This window comes from Molothrus aeneus, chromosome 10 (genome assembly GCF_037042795.1).
Source record: "Molothrus aeneus isolate 106 chromosome 10, BPBGC_Maene_1.0, whole genome shotgun sequence".
NCBI lineage: Eukaryota > Metazoa > Chordata > Aves > Passeriformes > Icteridae > Molothrus > Molothrus aeneus.
The window spans coordinates 11,529,426-11,557,145 of NC_089655.1; the positions used below are offsets into that span (position 1 = coordinate 11,529,426).

The 27,720-nt window shown below is 41.8% G+C and overlaps 1 protein-coding gene across 2 annotated transcripts in view; it reads right to left on the bottom strand.

The window, feature by feature from the left end:
- SLC9A9 (solute carrier family 9 member A9) overlaps positions 1 to 26,658 on the bottom strand; it is a 170,984-nt gene extending 144,326 nt beyond the window's left edge. The window contains exons 1-4 of one of the 2 annotated variants that reach the window (XM_066556466.1): positions 26,373 to 26,658; positions 20,578 to 20,780; positions 17,662 to 17,739; positions 16,961 to 17,037 (exon numbers count right to left, since the gene is read on the bottom strand). In XM_066556466.1, the coding sequence (XP_066412563.1) occupies positions 16,961 to 17,037; positions 17,662 to 17,739; positions 20,578 to 20,780; positions 26,373 to 26,547 (533 nt within the window). In that variant the 5' untranslated portion in view covers positions 26,548 to 26,658. Of the gene's footprint in view, positions 1 to 16,960; positions 17,038 to 17,661; positions 17,743 to 20,577; positions 20,781 to 26,372 lie in introns of both variants that reach the window. The other variant, XM_066556465.1, reaches the window with a different exon arrangement.
- Positions 26,659 to 27,720: the final 1,062 nt, after the last annotated feature.

A 27,720-nucleotide genomic window follows, 5' to 3' on the forward strand; every position in this document is an offset into this window, starting at 1 on the left:
GAAACAGCCTACAGTCAAAAACTGCTGGGCAAGTCTGGGGGAGGAAAATGCAACGTGATTATTAAGGCTAAGGCTAGCATGGATGCTGGGGTAAATATTACTATTCCTGCAAAGGTGTGTAAGGGGATCTTTCCACACCCATTATTTAGGGTTTTGTACTTCTAGAAATACAAACACCTTTGCATGTTACACTGGGCAGGATTCTGTTAGAGGTCCAGTTGCTGAAGCACTGACAGACACTGCTGTATTGTGTCCTACCCACCAGCACTGCCTTCAAACATTCTCCCCCAGCCCTCTGGTGATGTGGGCCAGGGCATGGGTGAAGTGGCTTTGCAGTAATGCACTGCAATCAGACATAGATTGGACAAGAGGCTGGAAAATATTTTTCCAGCAATAGGACTGATTAGGCATTCACAGCTAGAGCTGAAGCACTGTAGAAATGCAAATAGATTTGTTCTCTATAATGGCAGCAATTACTGCTTTGCTTCATCCTATAGCTGGATCAAAGCAGAGAGAAAAGGACTGACATTTTTGCACCCTAGAATTGCTCCTTCATTCTTCCCATGCTCCCAGGGCTTTAGGTATGCTGGACAAAGCAGCCAAGAATGAACTGCAAAGTAGCCTTTTAGAGGTGGAATAATGAGCTCTACAGTCTAATAGCTCTTTTACTGCTCTAATTTCTATGCCTCCATGATCTACTCCTTCATTTCATCACTTCAGAGATCAGAGAAAGATTATATTCTCAAATGAGCAAGACTGAAGTACATTCCCTCATTGGGAGGACACTGAGACAAATTACCTGATACTACATCACTGAGCATGGCTTACCATGAACTACAGTAACTTCTGGGACTGATTTGATACAGCAGCTGCAGCCAAATTTGTTTAACACTGTACTGGCTTTGTGTGCTGGGATTTTGGTGGTGAGGGGGACTAAAGGGGTGGCCTAAAGGGGTGGTTGCTTTGAGAAGCTGCTGGAAGATTCTCCTGAGTCTGATGGAGCCAATGGCTGTAGGCTCCAGGACTGACCTGCCCCAGGCAGAGCCCATTGGCACTGGGGGCAGCACCTCTGTGATGAGGTGTTTCAGAAGGGGCACAAAAACCTGCAGAGATGGAGACAGGAGTGAGGGTATGGAGAGAACAGCCCTGCAGACACCAGGGTCAAGGAAAGAGGGGCAGGAGGTGCTTCAGGCACTGGAGCTGAGATTCCTCCTGAATCTCATGGAGAGGCAGCTGTGCCCCTGCAGCCCCTGGAGGTCCATGGAGGAGCAGAGATCCACCTGCAGCCCCTGCAGGACCCCAGGCAGAGCAGGTAGATGTGCCTGAGGGAGGCTGTGAGCCCATGGGAAGCTGGAGCAGGGGAAGAATGTGAGGAATCCTCCCCCTGAGGGGGAAGGAGCAGCAGAGACAAGGTGGAACAGTGTGATGAAGTGACCACTACCCCCATTCCCTGTCCCCCTGTGCAGCCATGGGGAGAAGGGAGTGAACGTGGGACTCATTAAGGTGGGGAAAAAGAGAAGGGTTTTTTTAAGATTTGTATTTATTTCTCATTAACATACTCTGATTTGATTGGCAATAAGTTAAACTAATTTCCTCAAGTTGTGTCTCTTTTGCTGTGACAGTAACTGGTGAGTGCTCTCTCCCTGCCCTTATCTTCACCCAAGAGCTTTTCATTGCATTTTCTCTGCCCTGTCCAGCTGAGGAGGGCAGGGACAGAGCAGCTTTGCTGGGTCAGCAGGGTCAGCCCAGCACAAGAACAGTTTAACAGAGGGTCTATTTAGACCTCACTGTAAGCTGTAAGTTGCAGAAATATTTTTTCCCCTTTAATCTCATATGGACAACTGATTACTCAAAAAATCTTGCCAATAGCAGCTTTTATATAGGTTGAACCTCAGTTCATCAGATACTGCTCATGTCACATTAGAGAAGTCCTTAAATCAGGCCAGGCCTTCACACATGGAAAAGAATTTGGGACTACCCACAAAACTTAAGAGTGCTTCAGAAATCAGTAGGCATTGTTTTATGTTGGCTATAGCTCCAGGTAATTAAGTTAGTAATTATTTCTGGATTTTCTTGACAAAACTTTGAAAACTGGTCTTAAGATCTCCACTTCCTTCAGTTTGGAGTTCTTGCTTTCTTAACTTTATATGATATGTTTCATATTAGGTTCCAGGTGTTTTTTATACATGCAGCATTTTTTTTCACGGCAGTCTCTCATGTACAAGATCACTGGTCTGTGGGAGCTGACAGAGATGTTACAGATTTACTCACGCCCCCAAACTGGGAGCACCACTCCCTTGGGCAGAGCAAGGGGACAAGGATGGCAATGTTTGCTCTGTAACTGAGTGAGCACAGCAGAGCTGGCTGCAGGCAGGCAGTAACACCAGCAGCCAGAGGTCAGGGGGCACATCTGGATCCCACTTGCAGGCTGAGGAGCCCCAGGGTGGGCAGTGCCAGTGTGGGATCCTGGCCTGGCCATGGAACCCAGGCTGGGGAGCCCTGGGGTGGGCAGTGCCAGTGTGGGATCCTGGCCTGGCCATGGAACCCAGGCTGAGGAGCCCCAGGACACCAAGCCTGGATTTGCCCGGGGTGAGACACAGTGTCCATGGGAAGGCAGGATCCTGCACCAGAGCTGGTCCCAGATGCCAATCTGGCACCACCCTGCAGTGTATGGTTTGAACTGGCCTAAGGCATCCCCTACGACAGATTATTCCCAATTTTCCTGCTCTTCTCCATCTTGTTGCAACTTGAGTCTGAAAAACACCGGTGCCTTGTTTGTCCTAGAAAGACTGTGCCTGCTTTTGCTGATTGAAAATATCCAATCTAAAATTAATTTCAGAGAGTGTTAGAACTTCTGAAGGATAAAAAAACTGGTCCAGGGGCTCCATTTACATTCACTGAAGCTTGAGTCTGTTCGGTGGCACAGAAAGCAGAACTGCCTGCAACACCTTGCCAGGAGAAAAAGCGCAGATGAAAGGAGGAATCACAAAACTAAGGATTTTACATTTCCATTGCACTTTGATGTTCAGCTCTTGCTGCCCTCCCTCCCTGAAGCAAGCTAACACCGCTGTGTGTGACTACACCCCTCTAAGTGCTTGAATCTGCCTCCAGGCGTTCTCCTCCCAGTCTTCCTCCATACATTTGAAAGATCCTCTGCCTCCCCAGCATCTGTTCCTGAGTGATGACGGTCAGCGCTAAAGGGAGAGCAAGGGCATCCCAATGGCAATTTTATCAACTGGAAATCGTACGTGAGGCTTTCAAAACGGGCCAGCAAGAGGAAATTAATAATGGGGTAGCATGTAATGATCAAACAGATCAAAGAAGTGTGAGAAAGCACCTCAGAGATCTTTTTAGAGGCAGAAAACCCTGCAGGAAAGGAAGTATGAAGGCACAGATACCTCAGCACATCCTCTTGGCACTGCACTGTTACATATTCCCTTGAGATAGCACAGCTTACAGAGTATCACTATGGCAAGAAAAAAGTATTCCAGCAGGGATATTCGCTGAATAATACTGCAGTGTTTCCATCCCCAACATGTTAAAAACCCAACAAAAGATAAATATTAAGTCTTAAAACAAGATTTTTATTAAACTACATAGCTTTTATTCTTTGGATTGTTCAGCTTCTAGTTTGCATCTGGATCATGTTTCCCAGTTTTTTGTCTTAATGAGGCACTAAAAAATAATTCAATATGATGCTTTTGTGCACCAAGAATATTCTCAAGAGCAGCACTATAATTAAAATATCAGAGATAAGGGGGTTTGCAAATAAAGCCAGGTTTGATAACACAGACGTGTGGCACTCCTCTGAAATGTGCTGCCGGGCTTCAGCCATCTGTCCTGGCTGTTACCAAAGGTTTTTGTCCTTGTAACACAATGGGGCTAGTTGTTGTTGAAAAAAGACATGTAGGCAGCTTGAATAATTCATTTTTTCAAAACAGAAGCCACACAAGGGCCAGTAATGAAAGGAGGAAGAACACAGAGGAGAAAAAGTTTTGAACAGTATGGCTATGTGGGCCCACCAGGAACTAACCTCAAGGTGTGGCATTTTCTTCTCCTTGGCACAGAAGCCCTCCTGAGACTCTGTAATCAGGAAGAACATTATCTGAGAAGCTTTGTGGAACTGTTTGTCCTTCATGGAGCAATTTGTGGGCAATTTTTGGGAAATGTGTTAAACTGCTACCAGTGCTCTACTGACGTGGAAGGAGTCTGCTCGAATGCTCTGCAGCTCCCAGGTCAGTTTATTGGAAGAACAGCCAGGTTTAAAGAATCTACAAGAAAAATTCAGGCACAGTGGAGAGATAATGATGTTCCTTGACTACATGCATCACCACATGCTGTCAGCCAGACTGTGCTGTGAGGGACACCAAGGGAGTGCTTGGGGACAGTAGTGACAGACAGATTCCTAATTATATAAATTTCTGTCTTAGTGGAGTACCTGAACAGGACCCCCTAGTGCCTGCCTGAGAACAACTGCTATTGCCCTACAGTAATGTTAGTCACTGTGTTGTTGATAGATAATTCTGGTTTTCAATTTAAAAAAATATACATATATATGTGTATATATATATATATATACACACACATATATATATGTATGTCATCCTTGCATTTAGAGGAGTTCTACGTTAACTAGAACATCCACAACACTAATGAGAGAGTTTTGTGGGAAAGGAAGCTACTTTATGTTACTGCATGTGTCTTGGCTCACTGGGAAAATACTACAGAATTTATGTGCTTACAATTATCATTAGATCCTAATTTTTGGCAGGTTTTACTACTACCTTCTCTTCCCATTTATTTTTAAGTGAGTTGTGAGTTTGTGAACGAGCCAGTTTGATGGCCCCAAAGACAGAGAATGTCTGTTTGCCTATAAAGGCAATATATTTCCAACATTCCCTTCCACAAACTGCTCCCGAAAGAGCGCTTCAGTGGCACACTTGAGGGGCTAACAAGAGGATCAGTAATGTAAAACCCCCGTCATCTTGCCAAGATTACTAATGAGGCTGCAATTTGCCAGTGAGATGTTGCAACTGTAATGGCTTTTGCAGTCTATTCCTTTTGCTCGGAGGGCATTGTAACAACTCCTGCAGGCTTCTGAGCCACTTCCAGTCTTCCAAGTGTTCCCACTAACTTTGTTAGTGATGTCCTTAAATCGTTGTGCCACAACTCCAGAACTAAATCCCTACTTAGAAAACTATATGAAAAGTTTTGAAAATCAGACTGATTATTAACATTCTGCTAATTTTGCAGACTGGACACCAATTTTAGCTAAGAAACCATTGTATCCCCAAGACATCCCTAGTTTTCTAATAATTGTTCATCAGAATAGTTTCATTTATTGAATTATTCAGAACCCCAGGTAGATTAGTGTCAGAAAACTGACAAGTAAAGGATGACGCTTGTTTAGTAGCTTGTAGTACACCCAGTAAAAGCCGTGCTCAAAGTCCGAGAAAAGAGAAGTGGGAGCTGCAAGTGATGCTGCTGCAGACTTTTGGAAGCTGCTCTGTCACAAGATAAACGAGAGCTGATCTGGAACAGAGCACAGCTGGATCGGGATGTCCCAGACCAGGCCCCCGTGTGGCCTGGTGTCCCCAGGACCAGCCTAGAGAAGCTGTGAAGAGGAGCCCCGGGCAGTTTTGAACTGCATTCAAAACAAATGAATGCAATTTTGCTGGCAATGAGCTCGGTGTGCTCCCCCGGCCCGGCCCGGCCCGGCCCGGCCCGGCCCGGCCTGGCCCAGCCCAGCCGAGCCCAGCCCGGCCCGGCTGCTGCCCCGCCTGCGGGCCCGGCCGCACGAGGCGGAGCGCGGGCGCCGCCCGGTGGCGGCTGCGGGCACTGCGGGCCCCGGCCGCGCTGCTCAGCTGCGGGCGCTGCGGCGCCGGGCTCGGCCGGGCTCGGCCTGCTCCTGCTCTCGCCGCTCGTTTGCGTTTTAGAAGTAGTCGCGATGAGTTTTTTCTCCCCTCTCTGGCGCGTGGGAAGCAAAGCCGACGGCTCGGCTCTGACGGCGGAAGGAGTTAAAGCTGTGCAGCCTCAGCCACGCGTTAAACTGCGATCGGCAGCGGAACGGGAGCACTGAGCGACAGCAGAAGTGAGGCTCCCGCACCGGTCTGGTGGGGGATCAGACACAATCGAGCCTTTGGCCGCAACTGCGGGTGTTCTGGAAAGGTGCCGAAATGGGATTAGGACAGGACCGCGGATCCCGCGTATCGCAGCTACAGCGATAAGGCTTTTCTGGCTCCGGTGCTGCCGGCCCGTGCCAGCCCCTCTGAGGCTGCTCTCCCTTCGTGATACGGAGTTTTTGAGCCATCTGAGTGGGACGGCAAAAGGCGCCTTTCAGATAGCCGTGGTTTTCAGATGGCCGTGGTTTTCAGATAGTCGTGGTGTTCAGATGGCCGCGGTTGTGCTGCAAACGCTGCAGCACAGCCCGGGCAGGGCAAGGGGCTGAGCTGTTCCCCCCTGAACAATTCAGCTGTTCCCCGCTGAACAATCACACCCTGTAACCTGTCAGCCAGTGCGCTGTTCCACATCTACAGTGAGATCAATATTCTGCTTCCTAGAAATCAAGCCCAGTATTTTACCATCTTTGAATGAGTAGCAGGCAGGTTAGACAGCTACTGTGCTATGCTTTAGCACAAACCATGGATTTCTGTATGGGCCAGACAACTTTCATAGGAAGATTACTAAAAGCTGATGAAGTCACCCATCTCGGAAGGACTTGGAGGGCGGCACAGCCTCCCTCCTGCTGGGCTCAGAAGGTAATGAGCACGCACTGGTTGGAAAGCAGCTGCACCTGGATATTAATGCTGCTCCTCAGAGATGGACACCGAGGTGCATTCAGAATGTGACCAGCACGCTCTACATAACCTGCTCCAGCTTTTGCAGTAAGCCTTGTTTTTGTCAGCAGGGGATTGGACCTAAGGTAAATGCCATCCCAAATTATTTGTTGAGTGTGACAAAAGAGTGTTGAAGAGCAATCTCACAGTGCAAGAAACTGAAACCAGCTGGATTCACAGCCTGATGAACAACAGGGCAACTGCACAAACCACATGACATGATTTGCTAGAGAGAACAACTTCAGATACGTTCCCCTCTTTCTTACTTTCCTTTTAGGATACTCATTTTTCATAGAGGTTGCATAAACCCTCCAAAAATCAAATAAAAGGAGATCATTCACAGGAAACACACCTAATGTTTTCATGTGCAGTCCCACTTGGGTTAAATAAAATAGGCAAACAGAACTCCGAAAATTATTCTGATTCACTGGAAAATCAGCTCTTTCCTTGTTTTTGTCCATGAGTGTGTAGTAAGGATGGAAGAAAGGAACATGGGAAATTAAAAAAAAAATTGTTTTTTTCATTTGAAGTCTGAAGAATGACAACCCTTTCATATATCAACAAGGCAATGAAAAGGCATTGCTGGTGCAGTCTCTGTGCCTGTATGTGACCTTAAATTCTTGTTGCAGAGGTTTTGCTGTTACTCATTGTCTTTTTGCAGATCAAGTGTTTTTTATTTTTATTTTTTTGGGTTTTTTACCAGTGACATCATCCTGCTCAAAGCTTTCAGCGTGCACATATAAGAGGTAAAAGCACCCATGCTCTCAATAATGGAGAGGTCAAAAAGGAGTGGCAATTGTGGTCCTTTCACATTTCAGTTTTGGTTGCTGCTAAGCTTCAGCTGGAGAGTGGTTAGCTGGGGAGAGGCGGTGTTGCAGAGAGCAAGGAAGTGCCCAATCAGTGTATTACAGAAAGGAAAGTGATTTTTTTGCTTTTTAAACTATGGAGCTGACTAAGAATTGAGATTAATTAGCATTTTAAGAGCCATCTTCATGCATAAAGTACTTGCTTCAGAAGGAAGTGAAATAATCCTAACTTTTCTTCAGAAAGACCTTTTTATTGCAGATTCCATATTTTAACAGAAGTTGAGGAGAAAGAAAAATATCCCAGAAGCTAAGTGTTGAGTATGGCAGGATGGAGACCAAGATAATTGAATCAGAAAAATTGGCAGAAAAATTAAAAGTAGAAAAGGGCTGAAAGAGATGGACTAGGGGTAGCATATTTTCTGCTGTAAGGTTTGTTATTTACAGCAACATAGAATTTAGAGTAACTTATGTTAGAAGGGACCAGAGGATGTCTCTAGTCAAAATTCCTACTCAAAGCAAGGTTCAGCTATGAGCTCAAACCAGAGTAGTTAGGGCCTTAGCTACTTTGGTTGTGAAAACCTCCAAGGATGGAGATTACACATCCAGCATCTCTGGACAACCTGTTCTGATGCTTGAGTGTCCTCATGAAGAAAAAGCTTTTGCTTATATCAAGTTAAACCTTTTTAAAATACAGTTTATGCCTGTCAATTGTCCTCTCACCATGTACTACTGTGAAGAGCATGGCTTTCCTTTCTTGGTAATCTCTCCTCAAAGCCCCTCTTACTTAGGCTCAATGAGCTCAGTTTCTTCAGTTTCTTCTTTTTGGGGCAAATGTCCTAGCCCCTGTCCATATTGGTGGCCATCCACTGAACTTGCTGTAAGTTATCATCATTGTCAAATGTATGGAATATGGAGTCAAATGTAATGGAGTTCTGAGACAAGCAGTATTCTAAGGAGAGCCAAGGCTAGGGACTCACCTTGTATGATTTATTGTCACCTTAGTAATCAGGAGAAAAGCTCTGTGCACTATTTAAATGTCATCTGCCTCTCACTGTGTAGGATCTGGTTTACCTGATCAGACCAGCTTTTGTAGGTTTTGTCTCCAATAAATGCAGCATCTGTCCCAGGGCTATCATGAAAACGGCTGTGTTTACAGAACATTTCAGGCCAGAACCAGTTGTGTTCAGTAAAAGACTTGTCAGATACAAAAGCACCATTTGATCAGCTGGCTCAGAAGCAGGGTATGTAAAATGATGGTGGGTGGGAGAACAAAGCTTCCTTTGAGCTGGTGTATTATGAATTTTTCAAGGTAACAGGCAGGAGATCTCAGTCACCTCCCTCTCTGCCTGCTCCAATGAGCTACTTGCTGCCTGTACACTTCCCAGTGTTGCTCAGCATTTGATCTGAGAGCAAACCTGTCAGTTTGAGGAGACTGCAGGTTGCAGGTAGCTCCATGCTACTGTAGTGGAATAGGTTTTTCCTCTTGTGTTTTAAATTTCTGTTGCATCTTTCACGACGAGGCAGCTCAAAGCACTTTGCAACCACCTCACAAGCCCAAGTGCTCCTGACAGAGGGCACACAGTTGCCTGTTTTGACTCAGAAGGAAACATGGCCTGGCTCACTACCTAGCAAAGCCATACAGGTGTTTATGGCCTGGAGCAGTGTCAGCCTGGGCTGGAGATGCCTTCCTCAGTTATAGGCTTGGTGTGCAGGTTTCTCATGCAGTATGGAAAAATATCTGTAAGAGGTGGAAAATGAACTAACACATCAGAGTCAATGCACCCTCTGCTTTCATCTCCTCTGTAGCCTGGAATTGTTCTGGAAAGAAAGGATGTACTGAGAAAGGCAGTGGATTTCAGGATAAAGGGCCATAAGGGATGCATATTTTCCATTTCACCAGCTCTGTAAAGATGTTTTCCCTGAAAGTCATTGTGGAGACTGCAAGAGCAGATTTGCAAACTTGAGACTGCAAATGATGCTTCAGCCAAGGAAGCTTTTTTTGCACAGGTGTATGGATGATCTATTGCCAGAGAAAGAGGAGACTGGGAATCTTTGTAAGCCACTCTGCATGTTAAATCTTAAAGGATGCATGAACATCAGGGAAGAAGACATGAAGAGCTGTATTCAAGAATATTCCTTCCTGCAGTCAAAGCTTTGACATTCAAGACAATTGGGAAGACACTTTGTAAAAAAAGAAATCCAAAAAACCAAACAAAAACCACACAAACAAACTCTTCCTTCCAGGATAGGGTTTCTTATTGGGAAATATCTGGACTTGGGTGTTTAGCCTGTTTTGCAACAAATGGCATTTGCATGTTTTTCAGAAGAGCACATGATTTAAATTCTTTGATGGATTCCTGGAGAACCTGCTGGCTATCAAATACCAAATTAAACATACTTTTAATTTTAGACTAATCTTCTGCTATTCCAGGTTCTGTTTGTCTCTGCAGTCCTACACCTTTGGTGTTCCCTATCATACATTTATTTCCTTTGTATGCTGAGGGGTTCTTCTGGATGATACAAATAATTACTTCCTGCTGCTTGGCACATCTGTTTATGAGAAGAAAAACTGGTTTTTGCATGATCAGCTCTGCTGCAGTAAACAATGTCGGATGCTTATTGCGAAATAGCGACAAATTCTGGCTGAACTTGCAGCAACACATGCTTGAAGGCATCAGACTACTCTTGGAAGAACTTTCCACTCTGTGTGGGTGTCAGTGGTTTGGGAAATACTATTTTATATTAGTGCCTTGATTTAATCCAGTTTCTTATCCATAATTTCACATGTCATACAAATAGGAGGTGCTTTGTAAAATATTTTATAACTTTTAGACCTGCCAGAACTCTCTTGAGTTACGGCTATGAGGAAGCCTCTTCCCTCTCTACCACCTGTGCAGAATTCCCCAACACAAGTATCACAGTGGGTGTATATTTTCAAGCTTCTCTAAATTTACACTTTACAAACCATTTTGGATTTACCACACACCTTTGAACACAAGTGAGAAGCAGCAACTACCCCTTGCAACTGCAGCTCTGAGCTGCAGATGGCAACTCCCCAGACTGCAATGGAATTACCTCAGATTTGGACTGATCAGAGAGCCAAAGCTACTGCTTTGGGCAACTGAGCTGCACATTAACATGTGCAGCACGCATGCAACATGTTCATCTGCCTTTGGAGAAATCTGGAGAGCTTGATTTTTCAGCTGAATAATCTTTGTTGAGTTTCCTCAAGTCAATGCAAAACTGAGGCAATACTGTCTGGTGAGTGAAAGAAAAAGCCTTTATTCACTCCAAGATGGGACATGGAAGGAGCCATAACCTCCAAAAGGGGCACCAGCACAGGCACTGCACTCTTACAACAGTTACGCTTCATTCAATTAATGTTTTCTTACTAGTTTTGTCTTTATTTCCACTCATAGGCTGAATATCTGGCCTCAAAATATTGTTAGACATTTTTGAAGTCAGACATCTGATGTTCAGGGGCTTTTAGCACTGAGGAGGGTAAGTGGTCTAAATATAAGTTTTCCCTCTTTCTCCTTCAATTAATTTCTACAGCACTAAGATACTGTAACACTTCCACTCAGCAGTTTCTGTTTGTACCAAAAAGAAAGCTTTTATTCTTGCTTGTGGGGAGGTTAAGCATTTGCTATATGCAAGTGGAGTGTGGAGGGAAGATGGACCTGGGGGTTTTTTATGTGTCATTTGATGACATGCAGTACAAAAGAGTATTTTAATTAGGGAAAAAAAAACAAACTTGTACATGAATTAAGCCTAAATTAATACAAAAGTTATCATCTGGAAGGCAAGAGCTTAGCTGGTGCAGCAGCAGATAATCCTTGTAAAGGTATTTGCTTAGTTTATGTAGAGCTCTGTAACAGAGATTTTGTTTTTTGTTACCCTTAAACAGGCCCCATTTTCCCTTGCAGAAACAGTTCCAAAATCCAGAAGAATCCCACAGCACCACACAGTAAGTTCAAGCCAAACAACATTTGGCTTTGCTCTGCTGGAGCACATAGGTACAAGTGTTTCATTTCCAAGCTGTAAAGTCTGTCCATAGCCCTCCAGTGAGAAAGAACAGCAGATTATAGGGCCAGTACTGCTCCCTATCAGCAGACCCCATTTGTATATTCCTTTAAGCTTCCAGCAGAAAGTAATAAACACACCCATAACCTCACTAAACTCCCCTCTAGCCCAAAGTACTTATGGAAATAAAAAAATATCCCCAGTCCTGCAGAGCTCAGTAACCACAACTACTGCCTGCTGAGGCTTTTGGGTATGTGTCTCCTCACCTTTAGAATAATGTTTGGGCAGGTGTAACAGTGACAGAAGCAAATCTCTGACTGGAAAGTTATGTCAGGATGCATCTCACCCAGGTAAACTGTGGAAAGGAAAGTTCAACCTTTTGTTTTTAGAGCTGCATTTGAGCAACAGTGTTATTAATTCAGCCCAACCCATCCTTCTTTAGAAGGCACAGAGATTCTGCTGTAACAGTACAGTTAAGAGTGAAGAAAAACAATTCCATGTGATGGTGGAATATTTATATCACAGACATTTGAATGAAAAATGTCTACTTTCATAGAAAGTTATGATGGAAATTCTAATCATGATCAACAAAAATATCTGTATTGGTATTTGATATTCTTGATACTCCTTTCTTTCTCTCTTAAAAATTTTTACTTATATATGTATATGTCTATGTACAGAGACAAAAAAATTGCTCTGGTTTTCAAGTAAAAACCATCTAAGATTCAGATTTTAAAAGGGAGAATTTAGAAAATATATGTTAATTATATTGTATTATATTTATTATATTAATCATATTTATGATGTTGTATTATTATAGTCTCAGCATTTAGTAGCCATATGTGGACAGCATTTGAATGTTCATTTGTAGAATGGTGAGGAATGGCAAAGGAAAGGATTCTTGATTGCCCGTGAGAATCAATTACGATGACTTATGCCTCACGTTTGAATCTAAATGTCAGAAGAGACTTTGTCCAAACTGTTAGCCATGGCAATTAAACACAGATATACAAAAGAAATACTTTGATTCTATGAGGGTTTTTAAATGAGAACTTGAATTTTGAGCACTGATTGCCATGAAGTCTGACACGGTTACTGTAAATCCAGCATCCATGTGCTCACAGACATATTGGAATTAATCAAGCCAAACTAACCCCCTGTGGCTCCAGCTGAACTAAGAAGTCCTGTCTCCTCAGCCAGAGAAGGTTGTGCAAACTGAGCAGCTAATAAAAACACCAGCATCCTTCCTCCTAAAACAGGGATCATCCTGGCATGATTTTTCCTAACACCACTATTATCTGTTATTTGCATTTCGTAGCTTCCCTCAAAACAACAATTACTCTACTTTTTCTGATCCAAACCCCAATTTTATCTCAGCTCTCTTTGCTTTATTCAAGCAAAATTCTCACTGCAGCCACAAAGATAGATCAAACTTGGCCTACGCTTTCTGTAAATACATTTGTTATTTGAGTTGCACACTCAGAGAACTTTAAATTCCAGAAAAATCAGGCCTTGCCAAACGTAGTAGACAGGCTGGAAAAATATGAGTGAGTGACTGCAAACATGCTGCATTCTGAATATTGAAAATGTGGCTTTGGCATTGCAATTCGAGAGAACCCAAGTGAAACCAAATAAAAAATCACAGATAAGACCAACTTAATGATCTCAGTGCTCACATGCATAGGCATCTTGGCCCTGGCTGCCACTGAGAATACTGAGCAAAGAAGTCAAAAGGATTTCAAGAGGGGGAAAAATGCAAATGGTTCTACACCCTCTGCCACTCAATATGTTGCTCTGATAGGTTGTTATCACAGTGTAAAGATTTTTCCAAATACTTAAGCACTCTTCCATTATCAAAAGAGAAAATTTCTATTACAGACATCAATTCTGGAAGATGCACCCCAGCACAGTTTATTAAAAATAGAATCTAAGGGAAGAGAACACTATTCCTTGCAGAAGTTAGCATTAGGTCCTTTTCCCCGCTTCTTCCTAAGATGTAAAAAGTAAAAAAAGGCAAGAGGGGGCAGATGTTCATTTAATACTTCAGCAGCCCAGTTTTCATGCACTCACTGGGTAGCATCAGCTCAGTGGTGCTTCAGCTTGCCATGGTCATAATACACAGCTCATAGTGAGGTACCTATGGAAAACTACAGCAACCCTATGCAGCAGTCCCACAGAAGCAGGGCTGGCTACACAAGTACCTGCAGAAAACCCCTGGAGTCCTGGGGGATACCAAATGGAGCACAAATCACAATGGGACTTCACAAGAGCAGCTATGACTGCAAACCACATTGTGTTCATGGAAGCAAGGGAGCAAACCAAGAGAAGCCATTAAATCTTTTGTTGGCACCTGGAGGTGACATGTGGAATAGTGTGTGTCACTTTGGACTGCAGGACAGGGAAGACAGAGATGGGACAGAACCACCAAGATAATTTGAGGGCTGTGGCATATGAGAAATGACAGAAGCTGAGCTCCCTCATGTAGGTGGGAGTGGAGCTCAGTGCTGTCCTCAGGTGGGTACAGAGAACATGAAGGCTGCATAGGGAAGGGATGGGAGGCAAAAGTTGCAAGGTGAAGCAAGGGAAATTGCAACTGGATAAACACTTTGAAAGACACTTTGTAGTGAGGGTGGTTAAGACTGGAACAGATATCTCAGAGTTCTGGATGACTGCAGAAATCCAGACATTGCTTCCAACCAAAGTTATTCTCTGAGTCCATGAAACTCAAGGAGTCTCCTGCAGCAAAAGACTGCCTGCCCTGTGTCAGGCTGAGCGTCACAGAGACTTGCCCTGGATGGTTTTTCTCAGGAAGAAAGAGATGTCTCAGTTCTACACTACTCTTCAGAAGATGGGAAGCTGGAACCACTGACAGAGAAAAGATCTATTGAAAGACTGGATCTTCTACAATCTTATGTCATGCAGACCCAGAGACAGCCGACTCTGTTCACCAAGAAAGGGACCACTTCAGCTATTCTGCAGTTAAAATAGAGCTTGGAGAGGGCGAAATTCCCCTCTCCCTCATGGGATCTCTCTGCATGGATCCTTGCTAGTCAGATTTGGTGTGAAGGGCATAATTTGTGCACTTTGCTGGGAAAGCTTTATATCTTTCCTGTGTTTTAAGTGGCTGAGGACAGTCTTACAGCAAATATGGGCAGGCATATAGCAGTACTTAGCTGAAAGCAAGTAGGTTTTGGCACAATCTTCACTAAAAAAAAATCAATCTCTCTTACTCCTCCTTCCCCCACCCTCAGTGGGAATATCTGATTATAGCCTTTTCACTCAAATTCCACACAGCTCCTCTTTCTTGAGGCCTTTCACACAAATGCAAAGACTCACAAAGAGCAGACAGGCACCATTGTATCCCTGTGTTCCATGGCAACGTTTTAGCACTCCAAGAGTTTGCAGCAAATCCAAATGATGTTTCTGTTCTTTATTAATGATATTTCCCAGCTGTTTCTGGTTGACAAAGAGCGGTCTGGTCCTTCTTTGTTACAGGCTGTGCCCTGCCACTTCAGGGAGCCCCAGAGGGGTGCACACAGAGCTCTGTAATTCAGGCAGCGGGAGCACAGCCCCAGTGAGAGGCTGCAGACAACAGAGCTTGAGCCTGGGGATCTTGAGGTACTGCCTGTGCTTGTGCTGTGCTCATATAATGAGAAGAAAGCACAAGTTTAATCATACCTGTGCACACAATATTTGTCTACAGCAATGATACCTAGAAGTACCTCAGAGTGTTTTTTTTTTGTTTTTTTGTTTTTTGGTTTTTTTTTTTTTTTGTAACAGAACTAGTTCTTCACCCTTTCTCTCTTAGGACATAGTTTTCTTTTAGGGCTTACTTTTCATTCCCTTCAGTAAAGTTTTCATATCATCTTTCTTCTTCATGCAGTCATTATCTCCTCCTTATCCTGACATGCACATTATGCAAACATGCTTCACATTCACACAAGCCCTGCTCTGAATGTATCACTGCCTTCTCTGCAGTGGATCCAGTGGGGGCTCTGGGTTTGTACTAGAACAAGGCCCAGTGCTTACCACTCTCTACCCTAAGGTTTCCTTTGGATCTTTATCCCTGACTTTGGGCTTGAACTTTGAACTGCTAGTAGGAATTGTTTCTAGTAGAACTTTTTCTAGTAGATTCTATCTGCATTTATTCTGTTTTAGATAACATGGCATGGATCTAGGAATGAAAGTATTGGGAATAAAGGCTAAATTCAATATATTATGTTTATTTTAACAAACTTATCAAAGCTGATCTGGCATTTTTCATTTACAAGGGGCAATGTCAGTCATAAACTAAATGCATATTTAAAGGCATTACTGGCTGGACCACCCTAATGCTTTCCTGCAGTCTCACAGATCCCCTGGCTTTGGTTTATGTTCAATAGCTCAGACAAGAGAGTGGAAGCACAGGAAGAGTCCTACTGAGATCCAGAACCATTGTTACCTCAGAAATGTGCTACCATTTGGCTCAAAGTGTTGTTTGGATGTAGATTTTCTTACTGAATTTATAATTTCAATCTTAGGGGTGCTCTCTGCCATAGAGGGCATGAAAAGAAAAAAGAGCAAGGGTCATAGGTATAATGCAAATAAAGACAGGGGGAAAATATGAGTGATGTAGCTGTCCAAGCTGTGAACTTCAAGAAGTGATGAGGTGCCATTTCTTGAGGAAAGCAAAATTTCAGAAAAAAAAAGTGAGATTAAGCTTTTCCTCCCCAATAAATGGGACACATGGCACAATGCCTCTGGGTCTGAAACTGAAGGCATCCTTTTTCCTGAGCCCAAAGATGTTCAGTGTTTTTTTTACATGAAGGGGAGACAGCCACATTGAGAGTTTACACTCCTCTGTATTGCAGCACAGATGATGATCATACTTTGATTGCAGAGTCTAAATTTTCCTGGCACTTGGAGCAACCAGAGCTTACAGGACATTTAATACCACAATGCCTCTGGTGCATTATGCTTACTAAGCTTGATGATCAGAAATCTAAGATATCAAGATAGATCTGATGACATACCCATAAAAGAATGGGTTTAAAATCATTGAACTCAAAGTTATAGGTCATTCATGTATTTTACTATTATTAAAATGACATTAAAGGAGAAACTTCCATCACATATTAATGCCAGTAAGAGCTTTATACCTTTTCCATCTCAGCACTTCTTGAGAAGGAATTACTTTATCTGCTACACCAGTTTCTAAGTATATGGATCATGCAGGCTCTGCAATTCTTTTTACAGTTTAGTTTTTAATTGCAAGAAATACCAAGCATGTGATAATAGCAGAAGGCACTCACTTACCCTATGACAATGCAGGAGATGGCAGTTCCCAAAAAGGCGTAGGTTAAAATTGATCCTAAGTTACGGAAAAAATGTCTCTGGGGAGGAAAGTTTGAAAGGAACTTTGTTATATAGAAAATAAAAAAGCATTCTGACCAAGTGGAAACACATCTAGAAGTGTTTCCATTTCCATCTAGAAGTGAAGCCTTTTTTTAGAATACATTTCTCATATGAAAGATGGAGGAATATTGGCTACCTCAGTTATTTTGGAAATTACAACTTAAAGATGTTCAATTTTTTCCCCTGGCGGAATGCCATCAAAATTCCCTCTTTTTTATGTATCTGGCCAAATTTTTCAGGATCATGGCAGATTGGTGGTACCTGATGCAAATGGTATCATGACCCCATCCCTAGAACAAAGTCCTGATCAGGCAGGATATGAGACACAGGCTGTTCCTGCCTGCAGGTCACAGCACTCAAAGTGGTCTCTTCTGAAAACAGGGAGGCCTGAGTGCTGTGAACTGCACAATCAGATCTTTGCACAGGGACAGAAAGAGAGCAGAATGAGGGCCATGAATCATTCATTTTAATCCATTCCTGCCAGGCAATGGATTAAATTGGCAATGAAATTGTTAGCTGACTGTCCTCTGTCACTGGCCTGTTGGGTCTAGAGAGCAGCAGCCACACTCAGACCCTTCTGTCACAAAAGGAAAGACACATACCTTCTTCAAACTATATCCAGCATGAAATATAATGGGTGGCAGCAGAATGTTGAAGAAGATGGAAGGATCAAAGGTCATCTGCTAGGAAGGACAAAAGAGAGGGTAAGGACAACTAAAGTAGCATTTAATTTGATATGATAGTTTTTTAATTGTATCTTCTTATCAAGACTGATCTCAGGCTCACCTCCACTGTTTGTGAGATTATTCTGAGTTGGTTTTTTGCAAGTATAAATGTGTAGTTCCTTACAGCTTGTAGATGCAGACTACTACTTGAAAAGTATTCCTTCAAGAAGGAAATCAGTCGTGCTGCATTACAGGGAACACATAAAAGCAGCTTTACCTGTGACAGCAGCTGCCCTACCAGACATGCAACTTGACAGTCCCATGACATAACTCCTGGTTCAGACATGATCTCTTGGTCACTTTCAGGAAAGACACATCAGCAGTGTTGTGCCTCAGTTCCCCATGTACAGAAGGGTGATAAAAGGCCTAGATCACCAAAAGCAATTTAACATTTCCTTTGAAGGAAATGATTTATAAAACAGCCATTAAAAGTTTTAAAGCAATGCTAGAATAAGGAAGTGCACTGATCATACTGGCCTTCAACTTCTGGCACAGAGAAAGACCAAGGACATTGCTCAGCCATTGCAATTCAATAGAATAGAACAGAATTCTCTTTAAAATTACAGCATTGCTGGAGAAAAAAAACCAAAAAAGCCAACTTTAATAAGCCTGTGTACTGCTCAGTGTTCTGTCAGTGGGCTGTATTATACCAATACTTTTAAGAGACAGGAGGTAATTAGTGCCAAGGCTTGCAGCTCCTTTGTTCAGATGAAGTGATATTTTAAGGCTATGGTATTATATATTATTTTCCTTCAAAAGAGTAAGACCTGCCTACAAAATTACTTCTGCCTTCTTACTAACAGACAGCTTGATTCAATAAACAGGAAGTGAGAGCTGAGACTTTTTTCCATCCTGCTCACTTTGAATTATAAAGCTAAAAATTCTAGCTAAATAACCTGCCAGCAACATTAGCTGTGCTGACACCATCATTGAAAACCTAATGAAAAAAGGATTTTCTTCATTTATGAACTAACGTTCTCAAATGTTAATTTTGGAATTAATTCAGCAGATATGTTAAAATATCTTTTCTGTGGGCATCAGAAATCCTGACTACATGTTTTATTATTCAAAACATGTTCTGAAGAATACATGTTTGTAAGTCATGGCACAATCTATTCTCTCTGATAAAAGGCACTAAGTAAACACTTTTAGTGCAGTCAAAAGGGAATTACAGTTGTACAAACCCCAGAGCATGGTGTGATCATGCTTTCTGTTTTTTACATTAGTGCTTTTGCCAGTCAGGAAGGCTGCCAGGCATTGTTATTGTCTCCTAAATACAGCTGAACTCATCCCCCTTTCCTTTTTTATTTATTTTCTTTTCAAGAGGGCATCTGCCAGGTAATTTTAAAGGAAAACAAGTGAAAATCCAGGCAGACTGAGGTCTCTGCAATAATTTAGAAGAACTACAATTCACAGTTGAGACCTTCAAGAGCCTTCCAGCAAAATGAGACTATAGAAACAAGATTGGGCAGTTCTCTGTAGGGGCAAGAGAAATTTCTGTGCAAGTCATTGCTCCTCCTCTCTCCTAAGTCAGCTCCAGAGCCAGGTCTGATGAAGAGGATCAAATGTAATGGATTAGTACACGTGCCCTGGAAATGAAACACACGCTTTGGCTAAGACAAAGCTGCAACTGCAACCAGCTAGCAGGAAAAAGAATGGAGATTCAGCAAAACCTGATTAGTCTGACTGCCACAGTATTTTCCTGTCTCCACCCACCACAACTCTAATGGTCCTTGACAGTCTGGTTCTTTCTGAGAAGGGCAAGTCTGGCAGTAACAGCAGACAGGCACACAATGCTGCTGCATCAGCAAGAAATTTGAGCAGATGGTTAAATGCAAATTCTGCTGAGCTCCACAGTTTACATTCTAAGCATAACTTATAAGTTTTCCCAATGATAACTGTATAATACACAGGATCATGCATTACTGTGCTAGACAAACAACAATACTTGGAAAAAAGCTAAATAATACATTGCACTATTGTAAAAAGCCATTGGTAGGGGCTTTGGAGCTTCATGTGAATATACAATGTTTTTGAGCACAAAATCCAGGTTTTAAAAAGTGCTTCCGCACTCCAGTGTTCTTCAAATGGCTGCCATTTTAAAAAAATGAACATTATAAGAAGCAAATATTATGTGACCAGGGAAAGATATACTAAAAAAGTGAAAAATTTTTTTTATATACTGGAAAAAAGAAAAGTCTATGGCATTGTGAAAGACTGCAAATTTTCTCCTACACTTCCCTTTTTGCATCCAGCCTGAATTGCCCCAGTGCTGTCTCCCTACTGAGGACCACGGCAGGAGTAGAAGAATGTATGAGAATGCTGTGATGAGTTTAAGTGTACATTAATACATATTTACAAGTTTGTGTTTTGAAAAATATTTAGAGTTTGCAGTTTCCTGTGCTATCCACAGGAGGTAACCTCCCCTTGCATTATCCTGCCAGAGCAAGTCACTTTGAAGACAGAGGAAAAGTAAAGATATCATTGGGTTTGTAAAGGTTTAGTGGCAATGAATCCAAGTTAACAGCTGTGTCTGCAGGAGCTGGGACTGTCATTTGAAACAGCTCAGGCAACCATTCTGTGAGTGCACAGTCAGCTTGGAGCTAAATGATGGTCAGAGTTCTACCACACTTCCTTTCCTTTACTCTTCTTCTTCCCCGCCCTAAATTCAGAACAGACTCTCTGTCTCTCTCATTTTAACTTGAAGCTTGTTTTCCTCTCTCAAGCATGAAAATAAAATAAATATCTTCCAGAGTTTAGAGCAAAAATAAAATAAAATAAGATAGCTTTTACCTTTTGAAGCATTGAATTGCCCTGGTGACCATTGACATTGTGGTGGCTGATCTCTCTTTTGTATTGATATTCGTAGACCTGATTAGTTATATTAATAAGCAGAGTGGATGGCCCAGATTTCAGTTTTTCACATTCATAAACAGTACCACTTTCAACATCTGGTGATTTTGTCACATATCGTATAATTAATCCCATTACAAGGCCTGGAGAGTAAAGAAAAAAAGAAAAATGAAAGATATTCAAGTACTTCAAAGTATTTGATGCCACACATTTAGAGAAAAAATTAGCTCTGCAAAACTAGGATACCTTTTCAGTGTTTCTACATTTATAGAACCTTTCTCAACACTTCATGGATGACCACCAAATATTCTTCCAAAATGGTCATTTCACAGGAATGCAGATGTTGGTTTGACATATGCACAGTCATACTCCTATTTGTGTGATCCAGTTGCTGGCATAATAATTAACTGAGTTTCTCATCCACTGCATTTCCAATAGTTATTTAGAGCAGGGAGATGTCTGCACAACTCATGTGCTGAACTGAGCATATAAACATCAGCTGTGCTGTTGGGTATTTTACACACTTCATTTGTGGGGACAAAACTCCGACACATCCTCAGGCAAATTCTGCTTTCTGTAGAAGATTGCATTTTTGAGACTGCATAAACATAGAAAAATAAAGTCAGGAAGAAAGGAAGGAATAATAAGACTATCTACAATTTAGGGCTCTTACAGATGTTTTGTTTCCCTTTACATTTAACAGAAAGGAAAATGCATTTCTGCCGTCATCCTCTGGACAGTATGGCTCTTTCTGTTGGCTCTACTGGGAGGCTGCATGTTTACTTTAGGAGAGGGAATATTTAGCTAGATAATATTACTGAGATTATTTCCACCCTCAGAGACTTTGATTTGGTTTCAAATTTAATTTCCATATTTCTTTTATGTCATGTATGCTTTCAGTCCCATATATAGACTGAATAGCTTTACAGCTACTAATTATTAGCATAATCATAAAATGCTAAGAATGCTCAGATGAAATATTGATGGAAGACACCTAAACATCTAGAAAGATATACTTGCTATTAAATGAAAAGAAAGAAATTAAATTACATTAGATATTAGAGAAGCATCTGCAAAATATGATATTACAGTTTCAGTTTGATCCCATCATCAGAAGGGGACACAAGTGATCACAAGGATCTCGAGAATCCTTCTTATTGTCACATCTTCTCCTAACAGAGACTCTGGGAACTGCAGATTCCTGGCATAGCAGTAAGTCAGGTCTGTAGCTTCTTGGAGGGATGCTGAGTAACAGCTGTAGTGTCTGTTTTAGTGTGTGCAGGCATTTGTGCTTGTTTAGAATCTATTGTTTAGTGTGGTTGCTTTCTGTAAATGATGGAGGATTTCAATAAGCTGTAGAAAATCCCAAGACCTCTCTCTTAAGTTACATAGCATTCATGCAATAAATCAGATCATAAATCTAGCTGTAGTAAAGGACAGAACTCCTCAAAATGTTAGGGGAAGATATGTGTATGTAAAGGGAAGTAAGCACTGCATGTGCCACCATGAAATATGACTTCCACAGTGCTCAGCCCAGATGTCCGAAATCATGAGTCAGAAACCAGGAAACCATTCATTATTTAAAACTGTCAGGGTTTTCAGCTTATTTTTATTAGATTTCCTCCAGAAGAATCACATAATTAATTTTTAAATTCAATTTCAAATATGTTAAAAATTCAACTTATTTGATAGACGTGACATTTTTCATTCTCTGGAGCAGAAAACATACAGGTTTTCCTTTACCATTTTTGTCCTTATGACTCAATGTTTTAAACTACTACTTCTATTACCAGGTATTACTTAACCTGCTCAGGTAACAGAAATATTTTGTAGACATTCACCAAGGCCTGTGTGAGGACACTGGCAGAAAACGACTATTAAAAAAGTGTTTTAAGCACATTTATTTAAATGCAGCATTGAAACAGAAAAGGCTGTCAGTAATGTCACAGATTTCTTTAAAAAAGTCTCAACTGGCCTTTGAAGTGGGATCTTGCAGCAAAACTCTAACTACAGCTCAGTCATGTTTCAACTGAAGGCAATGCAGGTTCTCCAGGGTCTTCAGAGGAAGCAGGAAAAAATGGTTAATTACAGATGTGGCCATTGGTGGGATTTTTTAAGTCATTGTGTCAAACTCCTGAGCTAAACAGGACTGTTCTTTCCCCAGGATTTCATCTAGTCAACTGTTAAATGCTTTCTGTAGTAATAACACTCAGGGAGGCAGTTTTAGTCATTACTTGATTTTTCCAAATATTTAAGATTTTCTTTCAAATTTCTTTGTCTCAAGAATGATGTTCCTCTCTTCACCTTACCACTACAAAATTTCTGCCTTAATTGTGATTTTCCTATGTCTCTTCTGAGTTCCAGTGAATGTTGTAATCAGGAAGACAATGAAATACTCTGTTTTAGGGAGGTTTAGAGATTTCTCTTTCTGGCACCTGTTCCATCCATTTCTGCCTGTGAGGCATAGGGATACTCAGAACACACCATCAGAAGGCAAATAGAATTATTTCACACAAGAGGCTTATTGGATTAGGAAGGTATAAGAACGAGAGTGTTCATCATTAGACACCTCCAGCTGAATCCAGAACTGATTGTGCCTCACTCCCCAACTGAATTGGAGCTCAGAAGGGGCTGCAGAGGGTGTCTGTGAGTCAGCTTTCCCTCTGCACACCTGTCAAAACCTGTCCCCTCCAAACCTGGTGAAACACCTCTAACCACTGCAACCCAAAGCCATTTCATGTGAGACCACAATGGCTCTTCTGTCATTCAGCCTTTTTGTTTCCTTCCAGTCTCATCAACTAATGCCATGGAGCACAGCATTGAGGGCTGGTACACCTGCAACCAGCCCCACCTTCACCTGGGGGTACCACCCACTCCCTAGGGGTGACAGTTACTCAAGCTGAGAACAATTTCCATTTAAATTTGCTAATGAACCTCCCATACAAAAGGCACAGCTTCATTTGCTGCTGGTTTGGGGTTTTTTGTCGTTGAGTTCAATTCTGGCTGCCTCCTTGCTGGAGTATTTTAGCCTCTTTCTCAGAGCTGTGATGGTGCCTCTACGTGAGCCTGACACCTGAGTTCTGGGGAGGATGAACAGTTTGGATCCTTGCACTCAGTTTGTCACTGCATAGCTCTGGGTTATTGCTGCACTGATGTGAAGGGCCCTGACTCGCATCTTACATGGGGGATTTGGTGCCTATTGGTTTATGGCTGAGGCATTTAAAGCTATCTGGCCTGGCAGGAGGTGGCTGCAGGCACTTTGGTGTTCTGTTGGCTCCTTGTGTCTTCTCCAGCACCAAGAGGCCACATCCTGGGGCTGGTCTGAGAGGGCTCACCTGCTCTGACCCCAGGCAAGTGGCTTTGTTTTCATCGGTGTAGATCATCTCCCACACTATTCCTGAGTGTGCTCTTGGATAGGAAACTCTCTCACATCCATCTGTCTCCCTGGTATACAGAATCAGGAATTAAGTTGCGTTTACTATTAGTGGTCTGTTTATCAAACCCAACTACAGTGTGAAGAGAAACTTGCTCTCTGAGACTCAGGAAAACCAAGGAATGAATGAATGAAGGTAAGTCTGTATTCTTCCTTGTTTTTTGTGAGTGATTTTTCAGTCTGGTCTCAAAACAAACAAGGTAATTTGAGTCTTTAAATATTTTCAAACTAAATGCCTTGCTATATATATAGATACACACACACACATACATATTCACACACTTGAATGTGAAATAATGTTGAGTTAATTCTGCATTATTCAAAATGCTTTTTGTTTTTTTTTTTAATTTGTAGAAAGATTTTAAAATTAAATATAGCTATAGTTATTGTTGATCCATTGCTTTGGTAAAAAAAAAAATTAATACACCTCAGTTATTTAAGTTTCTAAATAGATAGTATGGTTGGGGTTTTTTTCTTGCTGGAACTATTCAGCCTAAAACTGAATTCTGCTACCAAGCCTATAAAAAAAAAGCCAACCCCCCCTCTCATTTGTTCTCTACTTTAAATAGCACTTTCTATCAGGCTGTGTTCCGTTTGTGGCTGTTCAGCATTTTGCAGTAACTGTAAAACTTCCTGGGTTTGTCTTTCTATGTTTGTTTTTTCCCCCTGGTGTTCCTCACACTTTGCCTTCCCTGTCCTCTCCCCTGCTACTCCCCTGAGGGCACAGTCGAGGAATGTGGGCCCACCTGTCATCCCGTGGGACAGCTCTGCAGTAAGTGCCCATGTCCTATCACTTGAAGGCAGTTTATCAGTTCATTGTATTGCTATTCACATATCTAATAAATAGCTCAATGGGATGGAGCAAAGCAAACTGCAGGACTGGAACCTATTTTTGTGCAGAAAAGGTAGAAGTTAGAATTGCTTGGAAAGGGAAGGTGAAATTAAGTGAGGGCAGGACTTGTCCCACTGTCAGTCTTGGTGTCATGAAGATTTTCTCCCAAAGTTGCTGCCTGCTGATCTGACAACCTCTCCTATAAGCTCTGAAATTTCACATTTCAATATTGCCATTCCATGGTGTAAAGAGAACTACACCCATATCCAAAATTTTGAAGGATAAGAAGGGCATCGTTAGCTTTTTAGATCTTACAGATAAGCTTTTCTTTTCCTGTTTGAAGACTGCCATAAATAATGCAAGACTAAAGAGATAGTTTCTTTACAATAATGAGGAATGTTTTAATAATTCAAAAGCTGTGTCCTGCTAGAGCACTCATCTCTTAACCAATCCAAAGAATATGAGCAGGTTATCCTCATGATGTGCAGAGTATGTTCTGGGCAGGCAGCAAAACAGAAGCAAATGATGAATAAAACTCTAATTCCATACTTATTTATTTTTGTTTTGTTGTATTCTCCTATATTTCGTTTCTGTTTTGGCTTTTGTCTAAATCTTGAGAAAATGCCATCAGCTGCACATGGCAAACAGCCCAACAGTGAGAAGGGAGCTCCTGCAGTAGAGGCACCCATCTTTACAAAAGCAGTTTCGGGTATTGCAGGAGGATGTGGTGTGCACAGAATGTGTCAGAACAGGCTGGAACTCAGGTAATGACTGAGCTGTTGATTTCTATCTTCCATTTTGACAGTTTGCTTTCCTGTATGTATCTTATGACAGCAGAGTGTCTCAGTGAAACAGCACTAAGAGAGTGCCAAGAGAAGTCATTACACATATAAGTGTGAGCCATTAAAGCAGAGAGTACTTGGGGGACAATGCAAAAAGTTCTGTGTGAGAGTGAAATGCAACACGGCAAAACTTCATCAAAGATTAGAACTAGGCAGGCAAGCTAGAGTTACCCTACAATGACAGCATTGACAGCAAACTTGAGACACATTCTTCAGTGTGCTTTTCAAAGGCACAGAGCAAAGCCAAAAGAAAGCTTTCAAGATTATTTAATCTTTATTAGACAACGTGTCTGTATCCACAAGGCTCCTTAGACTAACAGCTTTGAATGTTGGACAAACCCAAGCCGGCTGCTTTTGTAAACAGTGAAGTCCCCAGCTCTCTGCTGCCTGAGCACAGGGAGCAGAATGCACATGCTGGGGGTAACCAGCTCATCACAGCTGCTGCCCTACCCAGGCAGCCTCTGGCTACTTCAGAGATGCTGTCACATCATTATTGTACCCCACACTTATGGAGCTGATGACATTTAATTCAGCACATTTCTGAGCTTTGTCAGCACTTGAGATCAAGTACCTCATCATAAATATGCAACTAGTCCAGTGTTATGCTGGCACTTGAATTTATACTCACCATAAAGCATAGCTCCTCCAGTTTCATGCAGAAAGCGGAATCGATGGTTTTTAAACAACCAAATAGTTAATATTGTAAGAATGAGTAGAAAGTTAAAGATTAGCAGCTCCACAGCTCCCTGATGATAAAAGTGATCTTCATCTTTCACTGATACATATTCCTTCAACTTCTCCATTTCATTCCCTTTTTAGAAAGTTTGTGAAAAATAAAAGAAGAAAAAAAAATCCCAGGAAGGAAAGTGTTGTCACCTTAAGTACAAAAACTCCAGACACTACAGAAATTCACAGCAAGCACATCTGTTTCATTTGCAGCCTCATGGTGAAGTGCCCCAGCTCAGAATTCAGCTGGATTCTAGTTACAGCTTCCTGTTCCTCTCTTAAAGCTGCCCTGTCTCATTTTTAATGGTGCGATTGTGTCGCTGGACTGCGCTTGCTCCGGCTGTGGATGCACAAATTGCTTCCAAGGCTCAGACTCTCCACTTCTAAAATTCTGTTGCAAAACTCAGCGTGTGTTCATCATGTTTTCTTCCTGTAGTTTACAGTCCAATCTCAATCCTAGGAGTCCTATTTTGTCTTCACAGTTTAAGATGGAAAACATTATGCTAAAAAAATAGCATAACAACCTTTACTAAACTTTGGAAGTTTAAGCACCTTTCCTCTTTCCCACTTCCCCACGTTTAGATGTAAATGACATAGAATAAAGGTGGCACTTCTATGGTGCAAAGACAGAAGAAGAAAACAAATCAATGGATAAGGATTTCAAGATTTAGGCATTTGTATTGATCCTGTCAGATGACAGATCTCTCTAAAAGCAAGGGTCTAATCACCTGGAATTAGGAGTACTTAAACCCCCCCATTGAACGAAATAAAATGCAGCAGAATATACTTTTCATCATTTCTGCTGTTTGTATGTTTTGATTTATTAAATTCATTATTCCGTTATGCCAGAAAAACAGTAAAAAAACTCTATGTATAGCAAATACTCCTGGACTTCTGTCTATGGTCAAGGCTGCAATGCATTTGCATACAGAGAATTTCAAACCAGCTCTAATCTTCATCAGAAAAACCAGCAATTCTACTGCTCATTATAAAAGATAATTTTCTCATCATTTGATGTTAAATTCTCATAACTTTTTTTTTAAAACACACTTTGGAGCTCACTAATCTGTACAAAATCCATTCCAAGTCAGGTAGGTGTCAAAGGGGAATAACCCAGCTGTCCATACTCTCAGTAGTTTTGGGGCTGTAGATCATAATAGTGTTCCCAGGGAGGTGCTGTTTCTTCAGTCAATCTAAATATTTTGTTCTTGATAATCAATCAGTTCTGTCCTCTGCATAAGCAAATTTCA